This window comes from Gobio gobio, assembly GCF_949357685.1.
Source record: "Gobio gobio genome assembly, chromosome: 17".
Classification (NCBI taxonomy): domain Eukaryota; kingdom Metazoa; phylum Chordata; class Actinopteri; order Cypriniformes; family Gobionidae; genus Gobio; species Gobio gobio.
The window spans coordinates 42,420,904-42,442,714 of NC_137110.1; the positions used below are offsets into that span (position 1 = coordinate 42,420,904).

Genomic DNA, 21,811 nt, shown 5'->3' on the forward strand with positions numbered 1-21,811 from the left:
AGTTTTCGAGTGGGTTCGGAAGATGCTGCAGTCCTGATGGAACATTTAAACATCAACACTCTGCGTTTATGTTCAATCTAGTAACAGATACCAGTTTGTTGAGGAGGAATGAGCTACACGAATGTGAAGTCGTGCGTCGCAGCGGTGTGAATTGCAGATTTTTTTTATTCTCCTGCTCAATGATGCAGCTACATTTCCTCCGCTCAGCTGCCTATGGAGAAGGTTAAACCATCAGTGCTGGATTTATATGGCTTTGTGTTTCTTCCAAGTGTTTTTAACTTGTAAATCTCTCTGATCGTGTAATATTAATATGGAGGGTGACATTCCAGACATATTAGAGCAGTTCATGAGCAGCCCTCTTGTCACTTGGGTAAGTTGCAGATTGTTACGTGCAAAACATATATTATCAGAATATCTTGAGTAATAACTGTCTCTGTAGAAGATCAGCTGTAGGCTATGTTTGTCATTATAACAACTGACAAACTCTCTGTGTGTGCCTATATATTGTTATTCTGTTCTATAGGCTATATTTGTTTTGTGGTGGGTATGTTTCTATATGTTCTAATAAAAAGGCTAGTAGTCTATTCAATGGATAGTTCCATTGTGACAGTTTACCCCATATACTGTAACATCTTCCTCCTCTATGGGGGCACGTTGTCACAAAAGTGAATAGCTAACGTTACTAATGTTGGGCATTTTTATGTAGCCAAGACTTTAAGGTTTGTGTCTGTCTGTACCTCTCATTATAGATCATAAACATCCTCTGAGAAATATTCACTGGAGTGAAGTGTAACAAATAGCCCTGGCTTTCACTGATTATTATATTTTTGTAGTTTGCTTAAATTGCCCTGGCCTGCAGTGTGACTAATGTGTGTTTAAAAGTACAAAATTACCATGCATTTTCTCAGTTTGAGGTCTCTAAATGCCACAAAACTGCATGTATAATTAGATAATTCTCATTTATAGAGAATGTCCCTTTTCAGGACACTGCTGTCATTTTAACTACCCATTTATGTCTGTCTCAAAGGTTAAGACATTTGGTCAACTAGGTGACAAAGAGGGGAACATGCTCTGTGAATACACTGAATTAGTGGACGGAATATTCTTGAACAAGGTCATGAATCAAATGTAAGTATGTGTATGTCATAAATCTGCACACAGTTATTATCCGAGCACTTAACTCAGTAGTAAGCATTTTATTTGAATCTAGTGAGGTTTTTATTGATCTTAACTTCTTATTTAAAAATGGAAAAGAAATGGGACATACCGTTCAAAAGTTGGGATCATTATTTTGTTTAAATAAATTAATACTTTTTTGACTTTAATTGATCAAAGGTGACATTAAAGGGTTAGTTCACCCAAAATCTCCTATTATAATTATATCATATTGTAAGCCTAATAAAGCGTTGATTTCACAAGGGGATTGTTTAGGGCTCCTTGCCATTAAAAAGTTTGAAAACCCCTTATATAGAACATCTTGGAAATTCATAAGCAATAAGCAAACATTTAATTTTGATGGTTTAAAACTGCCTATCGCCAATAATTGACTTTACAAAAACACATTAAAAACCATCTCGGTGTAACTGCTTAATTTTTTTCATATTATATTATATTATATTATATTATATTATATTATTATAAATAATTTAAATGTCCTGGAGGTTTTTAATAGTATTTCTTGGTAAAGAGGACTTGTACAGTTAACAGCACTGAAAAAAAAAAAATCTCAGTCAACCTAAAATGTGAATTAACTGCCTAAAAAAATTATTTAATATATCACCAACAAGTTACATCAAGGGTTAAATAAAATAGAAATGGCACATTCAAGTTAAAAGTTATAACTGCATGATGAAACCACTTTTTTTTGTGTGTGTTTACGTACGCTGTACAGGTCTGGTATAAATAATTTTTTTGCTCAGGTGACCAAAATGTCCGCCCAATAGAGAAAAGTTTTGCTCAGTGAGAAAATAAATTAGAGGGAACATTGCCAGAAAGGTAGTAAAGACATCCTTAAAATTGTCCATGTGACTCCAGTGGTTCAACCTTAAAATGTTATGAAGCGACGAGAATACCTTTTTGTGCAAAAAATCTAACAAAAATAACGACTTTATTCAACAATTTCTTCTCTTCCATGTCAGTCTCCTACGCTGTTCATGTAGTAAACACAGTGCAGTGCTTCCATCAGAACGCCTAATATTTATATTTCAAATAAATGCTGTTTCCAGTTTCCACAAAAATATGAAGCTGCTCAACTGTTTGTTAATAATAATAATAATAAATGTTTCTTGTGCAGCAAATCAGAAGGATTTCTGAAGGATCATGTGACACTGAAGACTGGAGTAATGATTCAGAGAAATCAGCTTTGCCATTACAGAAATAAATTACCTAAAAAAATATTTACATAGAAAACATACATTTTTTTATCAAATAGAAAACACATTATACATTTTAATAAGATTTGACAATATTACTGTTTTTACAGTTTTTTTTTAATCAAATAAATGCAGCCTTGATATTGCAGATATTTCTTTCAGAAACTTTTGCTGACCCTAAAACTTTTGAATGACATGTGCATCAAAGGAAACTTTTGGCACACATTCAATTAGCTATTGAGTCTAAATTATTCATCCAAAGCAATTAAACACTTAGTTAAGTGCTTTGCTGAAGGGCATATTGTTGAAAAGGTTCTGTCAGTGACTTTTCCGTTCACAGGTTGTCTATACATGTGATCAAATTCGTGCTCCCATTCCAGACGCGAGGTTACCTCCACCCTTTGGTGCTGTTTGCGTCTAATATCAGGCATTTATTGCAGGCGGCATGTGTTTTAGCTTTTAAATGACTCATTCCATGCAGGAGACCTAAAACACTGTATGCTTTGTCATGGCAATGAAGGAACACTTTGTAGTCAGTCGTTCAGGCTGTTCAGCTGGACAGAATTTGGATGGAGGAATATGGGCGAGTTGTTTTTGCCCCAAATTCTATTTTCGTCTCTCAGACAAAAATCCTTAGCTGGTTTTAAATATTTAAAACCCATCAGTGCCATTGCAGGGTAATGTGTGCATATTTCATTGCCATTTAAAGAAATGTAATGCTAAGACCTTGTATTCTCAAATGCAAAATAATCTGAAAAGATGCTGAGGTAGTAAACAGTACAGTATGAAGCCGAAAACTGTAATCCCATGGATTCAGGGAAGATTAGGGCTTGATTGTAGACATTTTCTTTTAATGACGGCACAGAGCACATCCCATACAGAAGTGCATCATGGGACTGCAGTGTTTCAGGTCACTGTGTCAGTGCTCGAACCTTGAGCTGCTCAGTTCAAGAGAGTTAAAGTCTCAGTAATGACTTGACCTGAACTGAATTCAGCTGCTCTTTGGCTCTTTCTGTGTCTGGCTAGTTGAGGAATGAAGTCATGTGGAAAAAGAAAAACAGAATGAATGAACAGATTGTGTGTCGTTGCTATTATTACTCGTACCCTTAGTCCAGGTTAATATACTAAGCAGGTCTTCAGAAACAAGATGTTACGAATGCTTCTTGCTTGTGTTGATTTTATGTTACAGGAATTAGTTTGTCCTTTTCCCCCCGCAGAAATCCCAACGGGACTGTTCAAGTTTTAAACAAAGTGTACAATGATGTCGGACAGAGAGCTCAAAACCTGTCTGTTCTCATTTACCACATCAAATCATACTATCAGGTAAGGCACAGAGAAAAATGTACCTTCAGAAGTAAAAATCACATTCATTTTCTCTATGGACAAATTCAATTGTACTAAGGCTGTGTTCACACTTGACGTCTTTTTTGACAAGAAAAAGTTGACAAGAGCGCTCTTTTAGTAAAAAAAAAAAAAAGCTGGCAGCATCTAGTTTGAAATAGCAGCCGAGGGCGTCTTTTGTTGCTATAACAACAGCCGCAAACAAGAGTGCTGTGCGGTGCAGATATATAAAATGTCTTAATGAGAAACTCAGCGTAATTTAAAAATACTACTGTTATTAATGTGTGACGAAATGTAGTTTTTAGACTTTTTCATTCTCAAAATGTACTTGTTTAAAGCTCAAATCTGTGGTTTATTTATAAAGAGAGCTCCTATTTGAATATTTTATCTGATGTTTTCGGAGTTGTGGCTAGTCCTTCTGACGTTTGCCGCTGGCTCTGATGTCTCTGTAGTGGTTAAACATGAGATATAATTCGTCTTGTGTAGATCTAACGGGTGGTCTTTGGTCTCATGGATCTATAATTTGTTCCCTGGCAAATCGTTTAGGCTGAGGGCAAAGTGAAGTTTCATTACTTAATATTTTTTTGCCTATTTAACTCTACGTTAACGTTGTAGCCTACTAGCGCTGACTTTGTATGTTTGACTGAATTGTTTGCTTTGATTTCTTGTATAGCTTCTTATACCTTTTACTTATACTTTTATAATGGCTATTACTGATCATACATATACTTACATTTGACAAAAAGAGACTGGGTTGTGTTTTATGTCATTTAATTTTATTACAGTGATAATCATATATGCACACTTGTCTGAACCACACATTAATATGTTTAATATCCTTTTAAATGTAAACGAAAAGAGGCAGGGTTGTGTTTTATGACATATTTTGTTTTATTGTAGACTAAAATATACATACAGAGACAACCGGCACCTTCTACACTTTCAGGTTTTGCTTTTTTTTGCTTGTCATTGGTCAGCTGTCAAAAAGGCGCTTGACGTAGAGCGTTTTTATCAGAAAAGTTAAACTTTTTTCAACTTTAAAAGACGCGCTGAGCTGCAGAAAAAGACACGGTCTACTCCATAGGATTATAATGTAAAACAGACGATGGCAGCTTCAAAAAAGACGTCAAGTGTGAACGCAGCCTAATAATGCCTTAAAGGGTTAGTTCACCCAAAAATGAAAATTCTGTCATTATTTACTCACCCTCATGTCATTCCCAACCCGTAAGATCTCGTTCATCTTTGCAGCACAAATTAAGATATTTTTTATGAAATCCAAGAACTCTCTGACCCCTCCATAGACAGCAATATAATTAACACTTTCAAGGTCCAGAAAGGTAGTAAAGACATCGTTAAAATCGTCCATGTGACTCCAGTGGTACAACCTTAATTTTATAAAGTGACGAGAATACTTTTTGTGCACAAAAAACGAACAAAATAATGACTTTATTGAAAAATTTCTTCACGTCTATGTGCAGTTTACATTGGTCAGCTCCTGCGTTAGCATCACAGCATGCATCGTGGTGCTCATGTGAACAGCATCGGCCAATGGTAAGTCGGCGTGCTGGCGTAGCTCTAGTGCTGCACTGTATTTACTACGTCAACTGTGTTGACTGACACAGACATGAAGAAATTGTTGAATAAAGTTGTTTGTTTGTTTTTTGTGCACAAAAAGTATTCTCGTTGCTTCATAAAATTAAAGTTGAACCACCGGAGTCACATGGATGATTTTTACTACATTTCTGGACCTTGAAAGTCTTAATTACATCGCTGTCTGTGGAGGGATCAGAGAGCTCTCGGATTTCATCAAAAATATCTTAATTTGTGTTCCGAAGATGAACGAAGGTCTTACGGGTTTGGAACGAGGGTGAGTAATTGACAGAATTTTCATTTTTGGGTGAACTAACCCTTTAAATTTTCCTCTTATAACAGATTAATCAAATTTAAAATAATAATGATGAAGTTTATTTAAAAAAAATATTAATTATACATTTTTTTTATAAAAAAGAACTACACTACCCTTAATCCCTGAAGGAAATACGTTGCCATTATAATGAAAAAGAGGTAGTGTTTGTATTTGTCTGAATATTTAGAAATAAACATCAAACATTGTACAGTATACTTACTATCAAAGACTTACAGCCAATAAAAGAGAAAAATGCACGGGTAGATACTGCATGGTCATTTACTTTTCCCCCTTGGTTTTTAAGATGTTTTTTTGATTTGAATCAAATGTTGTGATTAATTTCTGAGCTGTTTGGATTGGTTCAAGAATATGAAGAATTATCGGATTCCTTTAGAGAAAATGAATGAGAGAAACACTACCAAAACCAGGAGCAATAAAAAGTGGGCAGTGCAGTTGCTCTCTATGGCCAATTGTTGCCTTGTCTTCTGTGAAGCAGAGAAAAAGATTAATATGTAACCTAAGTCATTATTTCACATATGTTTTTTGCTGCATGCATAAGTTCATTGTCAAGTTCCTCTTTACCCAAATGGGGGCTCTTTGGGTGGACGGGCAGGATTTGAAATCATACCCTAAAGTTCCTGCTACCCCCTTCCCCTCGCAGAGAGCCCACCCTGCATCCTGCACATCTGTCCGTGTGGAAATAGTCTCGCCACCAGACCTACAAGCTCCTCTCAAAGAGGCTGGCCTAGATATCAGCATGCCAAGCCAACATCTGTGTAATCAGTAGCTAGGAAACAGCAATGGCCTGGAGCAAAGCTGGAAAATGACCCATTTTACATCCCATGAGACCTGTCTCTCATGGTGCCAGCTAAAGCGGTCAAAGTAATGAAAGTACCCTTAAATACAGACGAGTCAAAAAACGGAATTATTTCCTGCTGCTTAATTGTCACTGGTTTTCAATTGGTCAGTGAAGATATGGCTTTGTTGTCTTAAAGGGTTAGTTCACCCAAAAATTAAAATTCTGTCATTAATTTCTCACCCTCATGTCGTTCCAAACCCATAAGAGCTTCGTTCATCTTCAGAGCACAAATGAAGATATTTTTAATGAAATCCGAGAGCTTTCTGACTGCAATTTAATGAACACTTTCACGGTCCAGAAAGGTAGTAAAGACATTGTTAAAATTGTCCATGTGACTCCAGTGGTTCAACCTTAATTTTATGAAGCGACAAGTATACGTTTTGTGCGCAAAAAACAAACAAAAATAACAACTTTATTCAACAATTTCTTCTAGCCTGTGTCAGACTCTAACGCTGTTGACGTAACGTAAACATTGCAGCGCTTCCAGAACGCCGGCTTACCATTGGCCAACGCTGTTCATGTGAGCACCACAATGCATGCGCACAAGTCGTTCTGCTCGAAAACTAGGAACCACTGCACTGTTTACACTGCGTCAACAACGTAAGAGTCTGACACAGGCTAGAAAAGAGTTGAATAAATTCGTTATTTTTGTTTGTTTTTTTACACAAAAAGTATTCTCGTCACTTCATAAAATTAAGGTTGAATTGAACATGAGGGGTTTTTAATGACAGAATTTTCATTTTTGGGTGAACTAACCCTTTAAGTTGTCACATTTTCAGTGCTCCAGAAATGCAAAGCAAAGCTGAGGAAATAAATGTGCATTGTGCATTTAAAATAGTGTGACATGTAGCAGAGCTGTTCATCCTCGGCAGCATTCATAAAAAGCATTCTGGAATCATTGGGATTGACTTCATTGACTTTCCTTGAGTTTTGTTAGCCTGAGGAAATTCAGAGCGTTCAATCATTGATCGAGCTTATTCAGCGAAACTTAAAGGGCTAGTTCACCCAAAAAGGAAAATTAGCCCATGATTTACTCACCCTCAAGCCACCCTAGGTATATATGACATTTTTCTTTCAGACAAACACAATCAGAGTTATATAAAAAAATGCCCAGGCTAATCCAAGCTTTATATTGGCAGTGAATGTTGCTCTGTTTTCGAAGTCCATAAAAGTGCATCTATCCATCATAACTGCTCCACACGGCTATGGGGGGTTAATAAAGGCCTTCTGAAGCGACTTGATGCGTTTGTGTAAGAAAAATATCCATATTTATATCCATATTCCATATTCCTTCCGTATTCAACTGAGGGAAAAAGTATAGCGCCCGCTCCTCTCGCAGTTCAAAATGCTTACGCTACGTCTGACGACATTGCACACCAGTTACGCTCGTCAGATGTATCGTAAGCATTTTGAACTTTGAGAGGCGAGGGTGCTACACTTTTTACCAAAGTTACCAAACGCTTCAGAAGGCCTTTATTAACCCTCCGGAGCCGGTGGAGCAGTTATATGATGGATAGATGCACTTTTATGGACTTCAAAAACAGAGCAACAATCACTGCCATTATAAAGCTTGGAAGAGCCACAACATTTTTTATTATAACTCTGATTGTGTTCGTCTGAAAGAAGAAAGTCATATACACCTAGGATGACTTGAGGGTGAGTAAATCATGGACTAATTTTCATTTTTGGCTGAACTTACCCTTTAAAACGATCTTGCCCAAGAAGAATCTGCAATAATGAATTTCCATATGGAAAAGTTACAAGCAAAATAAGCCCACCCATACATTTGCTGATTTGTGTTGTCGATTTAACTTGCACATTGAAAAGCCCTGGACGTTCTGGGGCATCTGCCGGCCACAAGAAGACATTATTAAATAAAGCTGTTTTAATAATTAGCAATAACCACATTGTCATGCTGATTTAAGCTGGAATGCTATGTAATGAACGGTCCCCCGGTTATGTGGCTTTTTAAGGTCTAATAAGTCTTTTAGCGAGTGCTATATAATCTTACTTCTTGAATTACCTCTGCATTGGTCCTCTAATGTGTTTTTTAGACATGAATAAGATTGCAGAGAAGGGTGACCACAACATTCAAGTTCATCTGAAACGCCACATCAAAGTTTAATAATTGTCTTGATTTAAACCATCCCCCATGGGCCTGCAGGCCCTGCACACAATTTTCCTGAACTCTTTGAGACGTCTCTGAACAATTACCCCAGTCCCCAGTCCTGCCTGTAATTTACAGCTTAAAACGGTTGAATGCAATGAAACTGATAGCAGCTGGGTCTGTTTTTGCTCTTTAATAAAACTGAAAGCTGCTGATTTTTTTAACAAGATTCTGTGCATCTCATCTCTCCCATGTCCTATTTTGCATCCTATTTACTGTAGGAGACCCTGCATCAGCTGATTATGATGTCTCCTCCCAATGTGTTGCTGCTGGGCAGGAACCCGCTCTGTGGTACGTCAGCTGTTGAACAACAGATTCTGAGAAAGTGCTGAATTGTTCCAGAGGCTCGAATCTAATGACGCACACACAAACAATACACCAGGAATTCTTGCAGAAATCATAAAGCTACTGTGTGTATTTTTAACTTTACTTTCCCCTCCTAGTACTGCCTTCATGTCTCCCTGTTCACACTTAAAGGGTTAGTTCACCCAAATATGAAAATTATCATGGTTTCCAGAAAAATATTAAGCAGCACAACTCTTTTCAACATAATAATAAGAAATATTTTTGAGCAGCAAATCATCATATTAGAATGATTTCTGAAAGACCATGTGACACTGAAGACTGGAGTAATGATGCTGAAAATCAGCTTAGCATCACAGAAACAAATTACACCTTAAAATATATTATAATAGAAAAAGTTATTTGAAATTGCAATGATATTTCCCAATATTACTGTTTTTACTGTATGTTTGATCTTATGAATCCAGCCTTGGTGGTTATAAGGGAATTTGGGAACTTTTGGAATGGTAGTGTACATTTTGGAGTGCACAAGATTCAGGATCATTTGCATTCCATTGTAAAGCACTTAATTGTTTTGAATGAAATCTTTTTTTTTCTAGAGGAAGGTCTAGAAGAGATCAGGAAGTTGCTGCTGCTGTTGCTTGGCTGTGCTGTGCAGGTAATATGTAACTGTGTGCACTATATCGATTATATTAAACCAAGCACTATTCAGTTACATTTTCATTGTACAAACTAGCTATCAAATTGACTTGTCATTTGATTTTAAGTAATGCAGTTAAGCAGTATGCAGACCTAAAACTGTCTGTTGCTGTTTTACAGAGCGAAAGCAAAGAGGAATATATCGAGAAGATACAATGTCTTGATTTTGACAAAAAAGCAGCAATCGCAGCTCACATCCAAGAGGTACTGGAATATACTACAAGAGACACTATTGCTTGACAAATATGGCACATATGGATGATTATCTGTATAATCATGTAGTAATTATACTTGATTGGACTTCTCAGGGATAACTCATTTAAATAATCTCTGCTGAAAGAAGCCATCCACAGGCACAATGTGTGTCTTAATATCTTAATAAGATAATACATCAGAACCCCTATTATTTTCATATTGTGCATGACATGCAACTTCTATTATCTATAATGCACTTTGCCTGGAGGTGTTTTGAATTGAGCAGTAGGTAAATGCTACAAAATGTTATTATGTTACGAGACTCTACAAAATGATTGAGCCATTTTTTTTGCACTCCAGGTGACTCATTGTCAGGAGAATGTGTTTGATATGCATTGGTTGGAGATGGAGGATGTGTGTTCGGAGGAATGGGAAAATCTCTGCAAAAGTATGAACACCAATCTCAAAATGTTAGTGGACCAGCGAGACCGGCAATTTGAGGTATCTTCAAAAGTCATTTAGAAATGATCAAACCCCTCCCCACCTTTCTGGGAGATAATCATTACATTTTAAAGGGGTCATGAACTGTCTTTTTAAAAATTATTTATACTGTTGTCTAAGGTCAACTTATGACATTCGTGTGGTTTTTACATTCAAAAACAGCATAATGAATAAGTAATAGGCTATCTTCTACCCTGGTTTTAAGCATAGCTCTTGAAACGCTCTGTTTTTTATTGGCATGCCGCATTGAAGACTTGGAAGTAAATACCCACTGCTATGATTGAATAACAGTTTTGCATATTATAATGAGCTTTGGCTCCCAGGTCATTACACGTGAGCAATTGTGGAGAAATGGCAACCGGAATGATTCGCCCACAGGGCTTGCAAAATGTCTTTATCAAACAAACACAATGATTTATCTCTCATCCACCCATAATTAATTGGAATTTTCCGGCCCAATTGGTGGATATAACCGTGCATAACACACACACAACATGCCATAAGCTTCATTGCTTGGCAGTTCGATCCGGTTTAGCTCCACGTAGGCCTGTTATTTATCTAACATGCCAGGCATGAATCGGTGGGTGGGGCTACAGAATTAGGTGTTCATCTTCTTCAGTTAAAGGGTTAGTTCACCCAAAATTGAAAATTCTGTCATGAATTACTCACCCTCATGTCGTTCGTCACCTGTAAGACCTTTGTTTGTCTTTGGAACACAAATTAAGATATTTTTGTTGAAATCCGATTGGCTCAGAAAGGCCTCCATTGGCAACAATGACATTTACTCTCTCAAGACCCATAATAGGTACTAAAGACGTCGTTAAAAAGTCCATCTTAATACAGTGGTTCTACAATAATTTTATGAAGCGACGAGAATAGTTTTTGTGCACAAAAAAAAAAAATCTAAATAACGACTTCATTCAATAAGTTCTTATCTTCCGTCTGGGCCTCTGACTTGAACTCACGAAGCACCACTACGCATGTGCGAGAATATGATGTAGAGCGGGCGTTCCTTCGTCTTCCTCTGCTTGTAAACAAAGTTCCTCGCTTCCGGGTCATGTGTCAGAACGCCGGCTCTACGTCATATTCTCGCGCATGCGTCGTGGCGCTTCGGGAGTTCACATCGGGGGCTTTTTAACGTCTTTAGTACCTTTTTTGGGTCTTGAGTGAGGAAATGTCATTGCTGCCAATGGAGGCCTTTCTGAGCCATCGGATTTCAACAAAAATATCTTAATTTGTGTTCCGAAGAAGAACAAAGGTCTTACGGGTGTCGATCAACATGAGGGTGAGTAATTAATGACAGAATTTTCATTTTTCGTTGAACTAACCCTTTAAAGCTACACTATGTAACTTTTCCGTCCACTAGAGGTCGCCTGTTCAAAACAAAGGCGTAGTTTGATGACGCCACGTTTGAGCGCAGAATCTTAGGAAATGTGGTCTTCACCTCACAGCCGGTGGGAAAGAGTCAGGATAGGACTCGGGCAGAAATCATGTTCATGGATGCAATTATTAACATTTCTGTAGTATGAGGCAGAGCTGAGCAAGGCCGCAGGAGCGATTGAAGAGCGGGACTGTTATTATGGCATAGTCGCAGGCAGGACTTTTATTATGACACGGTTGCCGGCGCCACTTCCTCTTTTCCAGTCATGAGTATGAGGTAACGCAACTCTGTTTATCGTATAAGATATATCTGAGTGTGTTGAAAAGGAAGTTATGACGTTCGCTCGGTGGCTGCTATGACACTTGTTTACACTGCAGTGAGAGTAAAGCGTTTCTGCTAAAAATAAAACCAGAAACCGAGGGTAACGCAGATATGACGCAATCGACAGGCGACACCCTCAAACGCATAGCTCACACGTCCCGGTTCCTTGGTTAAAATAGCAATTTCTCACGATTTACAAATAGTTGGAAACATTTGGGATATTCTAAGTACTCAACTGAACAAAATATATAACACTGGCCTAGTGGTTTTTGGATAAAAAAATCTTACATAGTTCACCTTTAAGACAGCGTTTCACTGCACTCTGACGTTTGCTGAGCCAGCTGCCAATAAAAGCTTTTCTTTGACTAACAAGGAAGTTTTCAGCTCTGAAACTTACAGGATATTCTTATATAACCATGACCTTTTATATATCAAAAGCTCAAGGGAAAGTTGATTTCTCAATTTATGACCCCTTTAAAGAGGTTTATTGTGCTTGGCTGCAGTACGAAGGAAAATAACTTGTTGTCGGTTGCTTAAAACTATTAACCAACAAATGCATGTGACTTAAAATGCCTGGTGCTCTGGTGAAGCCAGAGCAGTTTAGTTGGTTAACAAGTTCTTCTGACCTCTTTCATTCTTTCTGTCTCTGCTGATAGGTCATCGTGGAGCTGATGCAGGGGAAAGAGACGATGAAGTCTGTAGTGTTTGGTGATGACGCCTCCCTCACAGAGTCCGCCAGCAGCCACCTCCCTTTATCCCAGCAGCATCTGGCACTAGAGCTGACGGACGCTAAAGCCAAGATCAAACGCTTCAGACAGGAGCTGTGAGCATATGCACACACACACACACACACACACACACACAAAACTGACCTACACATGCACAGACATGATGAATGATCAAACATGATGACTGGAACAAACCCAGGGTGGCTTGTATGTTTATGGGGGCATGTGATTGTAATCATTTTAGAAAGTAGATCATCATGGTTCATGGCTGTGACTTCCTGTTAAAAGAACAATTGCACTTATCAAGCCATTTGCTGGGCTCTTAGTGATAGACAATATATTGGCAGCCATATATGCATTGGTCAACATTATTTTTTATTTTTTTATTTTATTGCGCATTTTATTTGATTTTAAATATATTTTAACAATTGTAATTAATATTGAAAGCCTATATTAGTTTACGCTGTCCACAAAAATATAACTAATATTTATATATCTTTTAACGTAATTATGCATAATTTGCACTATCCCATAGTTCCATTTAAAGGTAATCTTTTATTGATTCACTTATGTTATAGTAAAGGTCTGCTGATTAATCTACAGTAACTGGTTCTATGGTTATGGTAAGATGTAGGAAGCTTGCCGCAGATTAAAAATACCCTGGCACAGTGCATGGTCCGTCCTTATTCTGCTGACCCACTTTGATCCTCTTAGTGTAATGCTACAGACAGTCAACCCCCCTCATTTCCATCCATCCATCCCTCTATTCGTCAATTTTTTCCATTCCTCCACAAACCCACTGTACAATACTGCTCATACTGCTTGCATTCTTAAGCTTCTATTTTGGAGCATATCCTGGAGCAGCACTTGAGTGTTAATGTTTGAAAAAGCAGCACAGCTTTCTCAGTGTTTTAACGTGTGGACATGTGATGTTTTATTCACCATTCGAAGGAAGTGTAAGGAATTTGATCAAAAATAACCAATTTCATGTGTTGATGCAACATCTTTTGTAGTGTTAGGGGACAACAGTTTAGGAACCAATACCAGTTGTGAAGAATGAAGACCAAGAGTCAGGAATGCAATTAATTAAAGAAAAATTTACTGAAGAATAGTTTGCTGTTTCATCAGCAAAAGCCAGCTTCAAGTAGGGCTGGGCGATATGGCTGTATCACTGTAAATCTGTGTATCAGCTGTAAACTGTATCACGATATAAGTGTTTCATATCGGTCGATATAGATAATTATTGATATTTTTATGACCTATTTAAAATAAGGACCATGAGAAAAATATTTTACATTTGAACATTTTTATTTTAAATGTAACCTTCCTCTGATTATAATCCCCGAAGTTATAAAGGCAGAAAAGTCTAAAATCACAATGAACACTTAACAATTAGGCCTGTCTCTTAACATTAAGGTGCAGTGCCTCCGTTATTTCTTTGTAACGGTTACCGTTTAGATGCTTTGTCATAAGGCACTGATGCAGAGTAACATTACCTCTCCATGTAGTTTCAAAGGCTGAATCCGAAATCACCCACTATACCCTTAAATAGGGCACTATTTGAGGGGACAGCCATTTGTAGTGGTGTCCGAAACCATAGTGGACGTTATTGAGTGCACTCATTCTATCCCACATTGCACTGCAATAACGAGTGTACAGCCGATGTACACACAAAGGCTGTCCGAATTCGCTCACTTGTTTTCATTCACTTCTTCAAGTGAACTCTATTAGTGGACTAAAGTAGGGAACAGTGATTGAGGGTTTAGGGGGCGATTTCGGATTCAGCCAAAGTCAAGAATAGCACAACGGCGAGCGCATCGAGTATAAACACTTCCCCAAACGAACGAGGCGCGCGCACTGTCAGCAGAGGCTCGCGCTGCGGAGCCAGACGAAAGTATAAACAAGGCTGGTAAAACAAGTTTGTGGTATTACCAGTCTTGGTAGGGACGACAGACGTACATCATTTGCAGATGACATTGGTCTGACTACGGTCAGACTTATAAAATCCCAAAAACTGCCATACTGGCCAGCTGACTTGTTTTCCTGTTTTATCAACAATTTCCTCGCTCGCTGCGGCACTAATTTTCCTCTTATCACTCCACGCCGGTTCTGTTTACTGAAGAATTAATCCAACACGAGACAACGATATGGCTCAACCAAACTTGATACAGTTACATGATTGGCTGTTAGCCTGTCACTCCCTACATTGCTTGTTTACCAGAGAGCGAGTGCCTTTGTTCATGCAACCAAACTTCGCAACCTGTTTGGTTCCGAAGAAAAAAAAAAGATCAAACATTTTATCGAATGCATTTTTTATTGATATCGATTACGTGTGTATCGCGATACATATCGTTAACGTTTTATCGCCCAGCCCTAGCTTCAAGTCTCACAAGGAGTTTGTAGGCCACGCTCTCCCTCTTCCTTTTTCGTACATACAATTTCTCAACAGTTTTACTCTTTTCAAGGTCTAGCTATGTCATTACTGCAGGTTGAATGATTCTGATTGGCTAAGAGAAAATAGATAGTCATAGTAAATTTCCACACATTGTCAGTTAATCAGATGCACGTCTCCATAGATCACTTGTTAACGATTTCACCTTCCAGTTCTGGAGCAGGCGCCAGCTTGTCCAGAACAACATACTGTCCCTCTCCCTAGGATGCCCGTTGTACATCTTCAATACTGATCTGTAAAACAGAATACCACGCACATACACAGATACAGTTGGTGGAGCGTAAACTGAAAACAACATAGTTCTCTAAAACATACAGATAACATGTTCTTCTCCTCAGAGAGAAGTACAGGCAATATTCATCTTTATTACTTAGTGTTTCAGTAAAAGGAAATAATATAAAATGAATAAAATATAAATAAAAGCATATCATTCAGTCAAAATAAATTAAACCATTTAGAAGAAATAATTTAAATCATCTTAATATGTAGGAGAATAAATATTGATTAAGACTTTGATTATACATTTAATTTGGATATATATATATATATATAAATTGAAGCAGCAGTGGATTTCAGAATCCACCCCTTCAGTAGTGATGCACTAAAGTTACAATTTTGGACACACTGGGCTATGGAATGATGATCGACTTTGTTAATTATATAATCATCTTTAGGTAATTGTACTACATTTTTAGTGTGAAGTCAAGCATATGATGGCTGGTGTGCACTTGTAGTAGATGTGCATTTGTGTACACGCATGTAGTTACATTTGCAAGAGTACTTATGCTCATGTTCACACATATTTGGGTGTGTTCACACATCCTTGTTCTTCTCTGATGAAGTAATTGCATGTTAATCACTCTTCAGACCCCGTATGATTGTTGAATTTGTAAATCTCTCAAACATCTGCTTCCTGTGTCCCAACAGAGAGGAGAAAAGTGAGCAGCTTTTAGACTGTAGGCAGGACCTGGACAGTGTGGAGGCGGAGCTTAAAAGACTCCAGCAAGAGGTACTGAAAATAAAATGATCTCAGGCTGCTATTAAGAACTTTCATAGCAATTTATATTTTACTACATATTTATTACTCATTACATATACTCATGGTTTAATGTTATAGACATGACAAATTCTGAATAACACCATGTGTTCCTAGTAGTAGTAGTAGTAATGTATTGTCATGAAATGGAACATGAAAGGAACACAATTACGTACTCAGGTCCCAGCAATAACGCAACATGGCAATAAATAACAGCAAGCAATAATAATAAAAATAAGTAATCAGCAATATCAAACATAAATAACGCTACTAATCCATCAGACACACAAGTAGTAGAATAAATAAATAATATTATCCACTTACACACCATATATTGACAATAAGCCTAAAATTAAGACTAAAATCAATTCATCACTAACAGTGTAAAAATAACATTAAAGGGTTAGTTCACCCAAAAATGAAAATTCTGTCTTTTGATTAATTTTTTCCAGCATGATTAATTACTTACCCTCATGTCTTTCCAAACCCGTAAGACCTTCGTTCATCTTCGGAACACAAATTAAGATATTTTTGCTGAAATCCGAGAGCTCTGACCCCTCCATAGACACAGGGCTCCAGACTAACTTTTTTCACTAGGAGCACAGTGGCCCCCAACTGAAAATTTTAGGGGCACAACCAGAAAATTTAGGGGCGCACACCGTAAATCAACATGCTAACCAAATCTACTAATTTCCACCGTATTACTAATAAAATACTTTGACAGCAATGCAATTAACACTTTCAACGCCCAGAAAGGTAGTAAATATATCATTATTAAAATCATCCATGTGACTCCAGTGGTTCAACCTTAAATTTTATGAAGTGACGGAAATACTTTTTGTCCGCAAAAAAAAAAAAAAACACTTTATTCAACAATTTCTTCTAGCCATTGTCAGACTCTTACTCTGTTGACGCATTGTAAGACATCAAAAATATCTTCATTTGTGTTCCAAAGATGAACAAAGGTCTTAAGGGTTGGGAACGACATGAGGGGGGCTAATAGTAACTAATAGTAATTTGGGTGAACTAACCCTTTAATAATAAATAACATGAATCATTAATACCGTCTTCACACAATGGAGTACAAATATTTTAAATGAAGCATTGTTGCCTACAGTTCATCACTGTTCTCACTATTTCTTAGCCTTGTGGTTCTAGGGCCGGATTCACAAAAATCTTCTTAAGAAAGAAGTTAAGAAAATTCTTCAGATAAACTCTAAGAAGTTCATAAGAATGTTCCTAAGTGCAATTCTTCAAAAATCTTAAGAAGTTCTCAAATATTTTCTTAAGAACATCTTAATTTTTTACTTAAGAAGAAAATGAAAGTTGTTATTTGGTGTTATTTTAATGAAAGGTGGGTATTGCTGTGTGTGTGTGTGTGTGTGTGTGTGTGTGTGTGTGTGTGTGTGTGTGTGTGTGTGTGTGTGTGTGTGTGTGTGTGTGTGTTATGCTGCCTCGCTAGTTCTAGCTTGAGTGAGCGCATCATATATGTGTAAATGATCGATCCGTGTCACTTCAGAGTACTCGTCCATATTCATGGTACTATTAGTAATATGTATTATATTTAACTAGCTACTGTTATGTTGTAATGGTTAATAATTGAAACAACCCAATGAATTCACTAAACATCTTACAATTGGGTATTTAAGATAGGTTGGAGGTTATCCTAACTTTAAGAAGTTATTTACGATGATTTTTAAGAACATCGTTTTCGGGAATATGAATACTTAAGAAAAATGATAAGAATCTTAAGAAAAATGATAAGAACATTCTTAAGAAAAGTTTTTGAGAATACAAAATATTCTAATCTTTTTTCTTAAGTTAGGAAATAAGTAGAAATTGGCAGTTAAGGAGAATCTTATTCTTAAGAAAGTTTTGTGAATCTGCCCCCTGGTCCTAATGGTTTACTGGGTGGACAAGGTCCCTCATAATACAGGTTGCCTCCTTCAGCATCTGGTGATGTAAATGTCACTTACAGTTGGCAAACTGTAATTGATAATTGTCTGGGGAACTTAACTACCTGCTTTAGTCCAAAAAACTCTTTTAGTTCAAAAGATAAAGAAATATCAAATTTAGTTGTGCTATATTTGTCGTTATTTTAATGTTCGTTTTTTTCTTCTTTTCTGCTTTCATCCTGTCTACTTTTGGGGTCCTTGGCCTTGGCAGAACATGCAGCTGTTAACAGATGCACGAGCAGCCAGGATGTACCGAGATGAGTTGGATGCGATGAAAGAGAGAGCCATCAGAGCAGACAAACTGGAGAGTGAAGTGGCTCGCTACAGAGATAAACTTCACAACATGAACTTTTACAAAACCAAACTGGAGGTATGTATTGAAGAATGTTTATGTGTGTGTGTGTGTGTGTGTGTGTGTGTATGTGTGTGTGTGTGTGTGTGTGTGTGTGTGTGTGTGTGTGTGTGTGTGTGTGTGTGTGTGTGTGTGTGTGTGTGTGTGTGTGTGTGTGTGTGTGTGTGTGTGTGTACACTACCTGTCAGATGTTTGGGGTTGGTAAGATTTGTTAATGTTTTTGAAAGAAGTCTCTTATGCTCACCAAGGCTGCATTTATTTGATCAAAAATACAGTGAAAACAATAATATTGTGAAATATTATTATAATTTTAAATTGTAATTTATTAATATGGTAAAGCTGCATTTTCAGCAGCCATTTCTCCAGTCTTCAGTCTTCTGTCAATGATTCAGAAATCATTCTAACATGCATTCAAAACACATACATTATTATGAATGATTTTCCAGCATTCTTTGATGAATGTTAAGTTCAAAAGAATAGCATTTTTCTTTTTAAATCGCACTGAAAAAATCTGAGCCCAAATTTTTGAACAGTAGTGTTATGTGCGAATGAGAAATCTTGCCTTAACTTTCTTTTGGCATTGACAGGAGCTAAAGGAGGATAATCAGGTGTTGATGGAAAGTAAGGCCATGCTGGAGGAACAGCTACAGAGCATCAAAGCACGATCTGACAAACTGCACCATCTGGAGAAACACAACCTCATACTTGAGGCAAAACTTAATGACATGGAAGAAGTGAGGAAAAGGAAATGAGACCCATTACAAGAATCTGCTGCAATATTACTATGTACCATTTTCTCTTTTTGCCACTACAAGTATTCTTATCTGTTTGACTTGGCTGTCTTATATGTTTAAGGAAAGAACTGTGGACAGGAGACGAGTAGAGGAGCTGCTGGAAAGGAACGTCATATTGGAGCTCTCTCAGAAAAGGAGTATGGAAGAATCACAACGCTTGGGCTGGGAGCTAGAACTCGCCAAGAATCCTCAACAGAATTCAGGAACAGGTATATACACATGTTTATAATAGCACTGCGATGTAACATTACAATGCATGTTTAAAATGTGATGGTTGTAGACCATTGTGCCATTGAATAAGACCCAAAATGAAATCCAAGCTTTGCTTTGAAACCAACATCTTAATAAAACATAGTAGATTGCAAAAAAGGGATTTCACTACCATCACACTCATCATTTGACAGGTCATAAATAAGCTTAAACTTGAATAAACCTTAAATGTCTTTATGGTTTTAGAGCTGAAGTCTTTGGGCCAGGAGGTAACTGAAAATACATGTAGCAGATTGCTAAAACTGGAGAAAGAGAACCAGAGGTTGTTGAAGTCCCTGGAAGAACTTCAAGGAACCAGTCACCCATTGGATGAGTTTATTTCCAAATCTAAACATATTGAAGAAAACTGGAGGACCAGCAATCAGTCTCTTGACACAGAAAATCTGCATGCATCCATGAAAAATTCGAACGGCAATCTTCATTGTCTTGAAGTAGAGCTCCATGAATTGGAGATGAAGAACCAGAGTCTTCAAGTCAATTTAAACCAAAATCAAGGTCAAGTAGTAGAAAACAAAGGTGTAGTGCATGAAAACGGACATCTGGAGAAAGATAAGAGTTGTCTGGAGAAGGAGATTCGGAGATTGCTGCAGCAAGTGAAGATCAAGGAGGCCTCGTTGGATAGTAGCAGTTTGAAGTTGGTGGTTCTAGAGAAAGAGAACCGTACCCTGGTTAAAAAGACTACCTATCTTAGTGAGGCCAGTGCCAAAAACAAAGACCTGGAGAGGGAAAACCAGGAGCTGATTCAGCAGGCTGGAGTGGACAAGAGGATGCTGATGACATTAAGAGAGGTTAGCACTCCAATGAATGCTTTGTAGATTATTATGCTTTCTCAAAGTTTTCTTATCTTTCTTAATTTTACTATTTTCTGCTCTAGGAGCTGCTGGACCAGAGGCTGAAATTGCAACAGAAAGAATCTGATCTTGAGAAATTGACTTATGAGCTGGAGAGGATGAAGTTAAACCAGGAGACACAAAAGGGAGATTACGAGGCTGTAGACCAGAGGTATCAGACATTCACTTATATATTCAGTCAAGCCCAAGGTATTACTTTTAAATGTCAGATTCTTTTTTAGACATGTCTAAATGGCCAGCTCTGTCTTTGTCTCCCTCGCTCTCTCTTCCACTCCAGTCACTGTAAGCAGTTGGAGTCAGAGCTGGAGTCTTCTCTAATGAAATCCCTGAAGATTAAAAAAGATAGAATGTCTGCCCTGGAGGCCCGTCTGCAGGAATCGGCCAAGATAAACCAGCAACTACGACAGGATCTCAAAACTGTAAGTCAAAGTCAAGTCCAAAGTTTACTTGGTAGCAATTTTACTAACATGCTTAAATGGGAACCCAGCTAATAGGCTTACGTTCCAGCAAGGTTCTCTCAAAGTTATGAGCAAACGTTCTTCAGTAATGTTAACAAAACATTTGTTATCGATGTTATCTGGTCTTTAAAGGGGGGTAACACACACAGTTTCAGCCAATCTCATGTTAATCTTGAGTATCTATAGAGTAGCATTTCACTCACCGCCTGTGGTTTAGACTCATGACCGAGAACAAACACACTTGCAGAACTCTGGAAAAACAAACTGCATCCACTGTTTCCTTAACGCTGGGTTATTTGGGAAGCTGAACGAGGTTATCTTTCCCTTACAACCAGAAACACACTTCTTTAGTGACATTGTTGATTTTGTGGTCTAAAAACAAAATGGCAGAGCTGCCGACGGCTTCTGTAACCCGAACGAAGCTTGTTGATGGACTCTTGTACTCGCTCTCACTTTGGTTGATGTGTGTGTGTGCGCTCATCCGGGAGAAGTGCCCATACAAGCTATTCCGTCAACTCATTTTTTTTTTTTTTGTGCCATGTTTAGCATGAGAATCCAACTCTTAAACAGTGTAAATAAGTCAGAAGGCATGACATAGCATTAGACCCCCCCCCCCCCCCCTTTAATAATGTTCTCAAAATGTTAGCATAAAAACATTATATATACATTGTTCATGAAACATTTTAGTTGGACATCTAACATTTTTAAATGTTACTTCTTGATTCAAAATGTTCAGGGAACATTCAACATCCCCATAATGTTTGTAAAAAGGAATGCTACCTTATTGTTAGCATAACCAAGACATTTTTTTTTTGAACATACAGAGAAGAGCGTTACATACAGAGCGTTCTTAGAACATGTTTTTAACTG

General features: G+C 37.5%; 1 protein-coding gene across 1 annotated transcript in view; it reads left to right on the forward strand.

Moving 5' to 3' along the window:
• Positions 1 to 21,811, forward strand: part of ccdc88aa (coiled-coil domain containing 88Aa) — a gene marked incomplete at its 3' end in the record, with an annotated part of 22,608 nt that continues 797 nt past the window's right edge. The window contains exons 1-15 of the mRNA XM_079840040.1: positions 1 to 370; positions 1,028 to 1,128; positions 3,590 to 3,695; positions 8,867 to 8,936; positions 9,548 to 9,606; positions 9,768 to 9,851; positions 10,203 to 10,343; positions 12,702 to 12,868; positions 16,153 to 16,234; positions 18,428 to 18,586; positions 19,156 to 19,302; positions 19,424 to 19,571; positions 19,819 to 20,420; positions 20,507 to 20,634; positions 20,761 to 20,902. Coding sequence (XP_079696166.1) covers positions 311 to 370; positions 1,028 to 1,128; positions 3,590 to 3,695; positions 8,867 to 8,936; positions 9,548 to 9,606; positions 9,768 to 9,851; positions 10,203 to 10,343; positions 12,702 to 12,868; positions 16,153 to 16,234; positions 18,428 to 18,586; positions 19,156 to 19,302; positions 19,424 to 19,571; positions 19,819 to 20,420; positions 20,507 to 20,634; positions 20,761 to 20,902 — 2,196 coding nt within the window. The 5' untranslated portion in view covers positions 1 to 310. The remainder of the gene's footprint in view (positions 371 to 1,027; positions 1,129 to 3,589; positions 3,696 to 8,866; positions 8,937 to 9,547; positions 9,607 to 9,767; positions 9,852 to 10,202; positions 10,344 to 12,701; positions 12,869 to 16,152; positions 16,235 to 18,427; positions 18,587 to 19,155; positions 19,303 to 19,423; positions 19,572 to 19,818; positions 20,421 to 20,506; positions 20,635 to 20,760; positions 20,903 to 21,811) is intronic.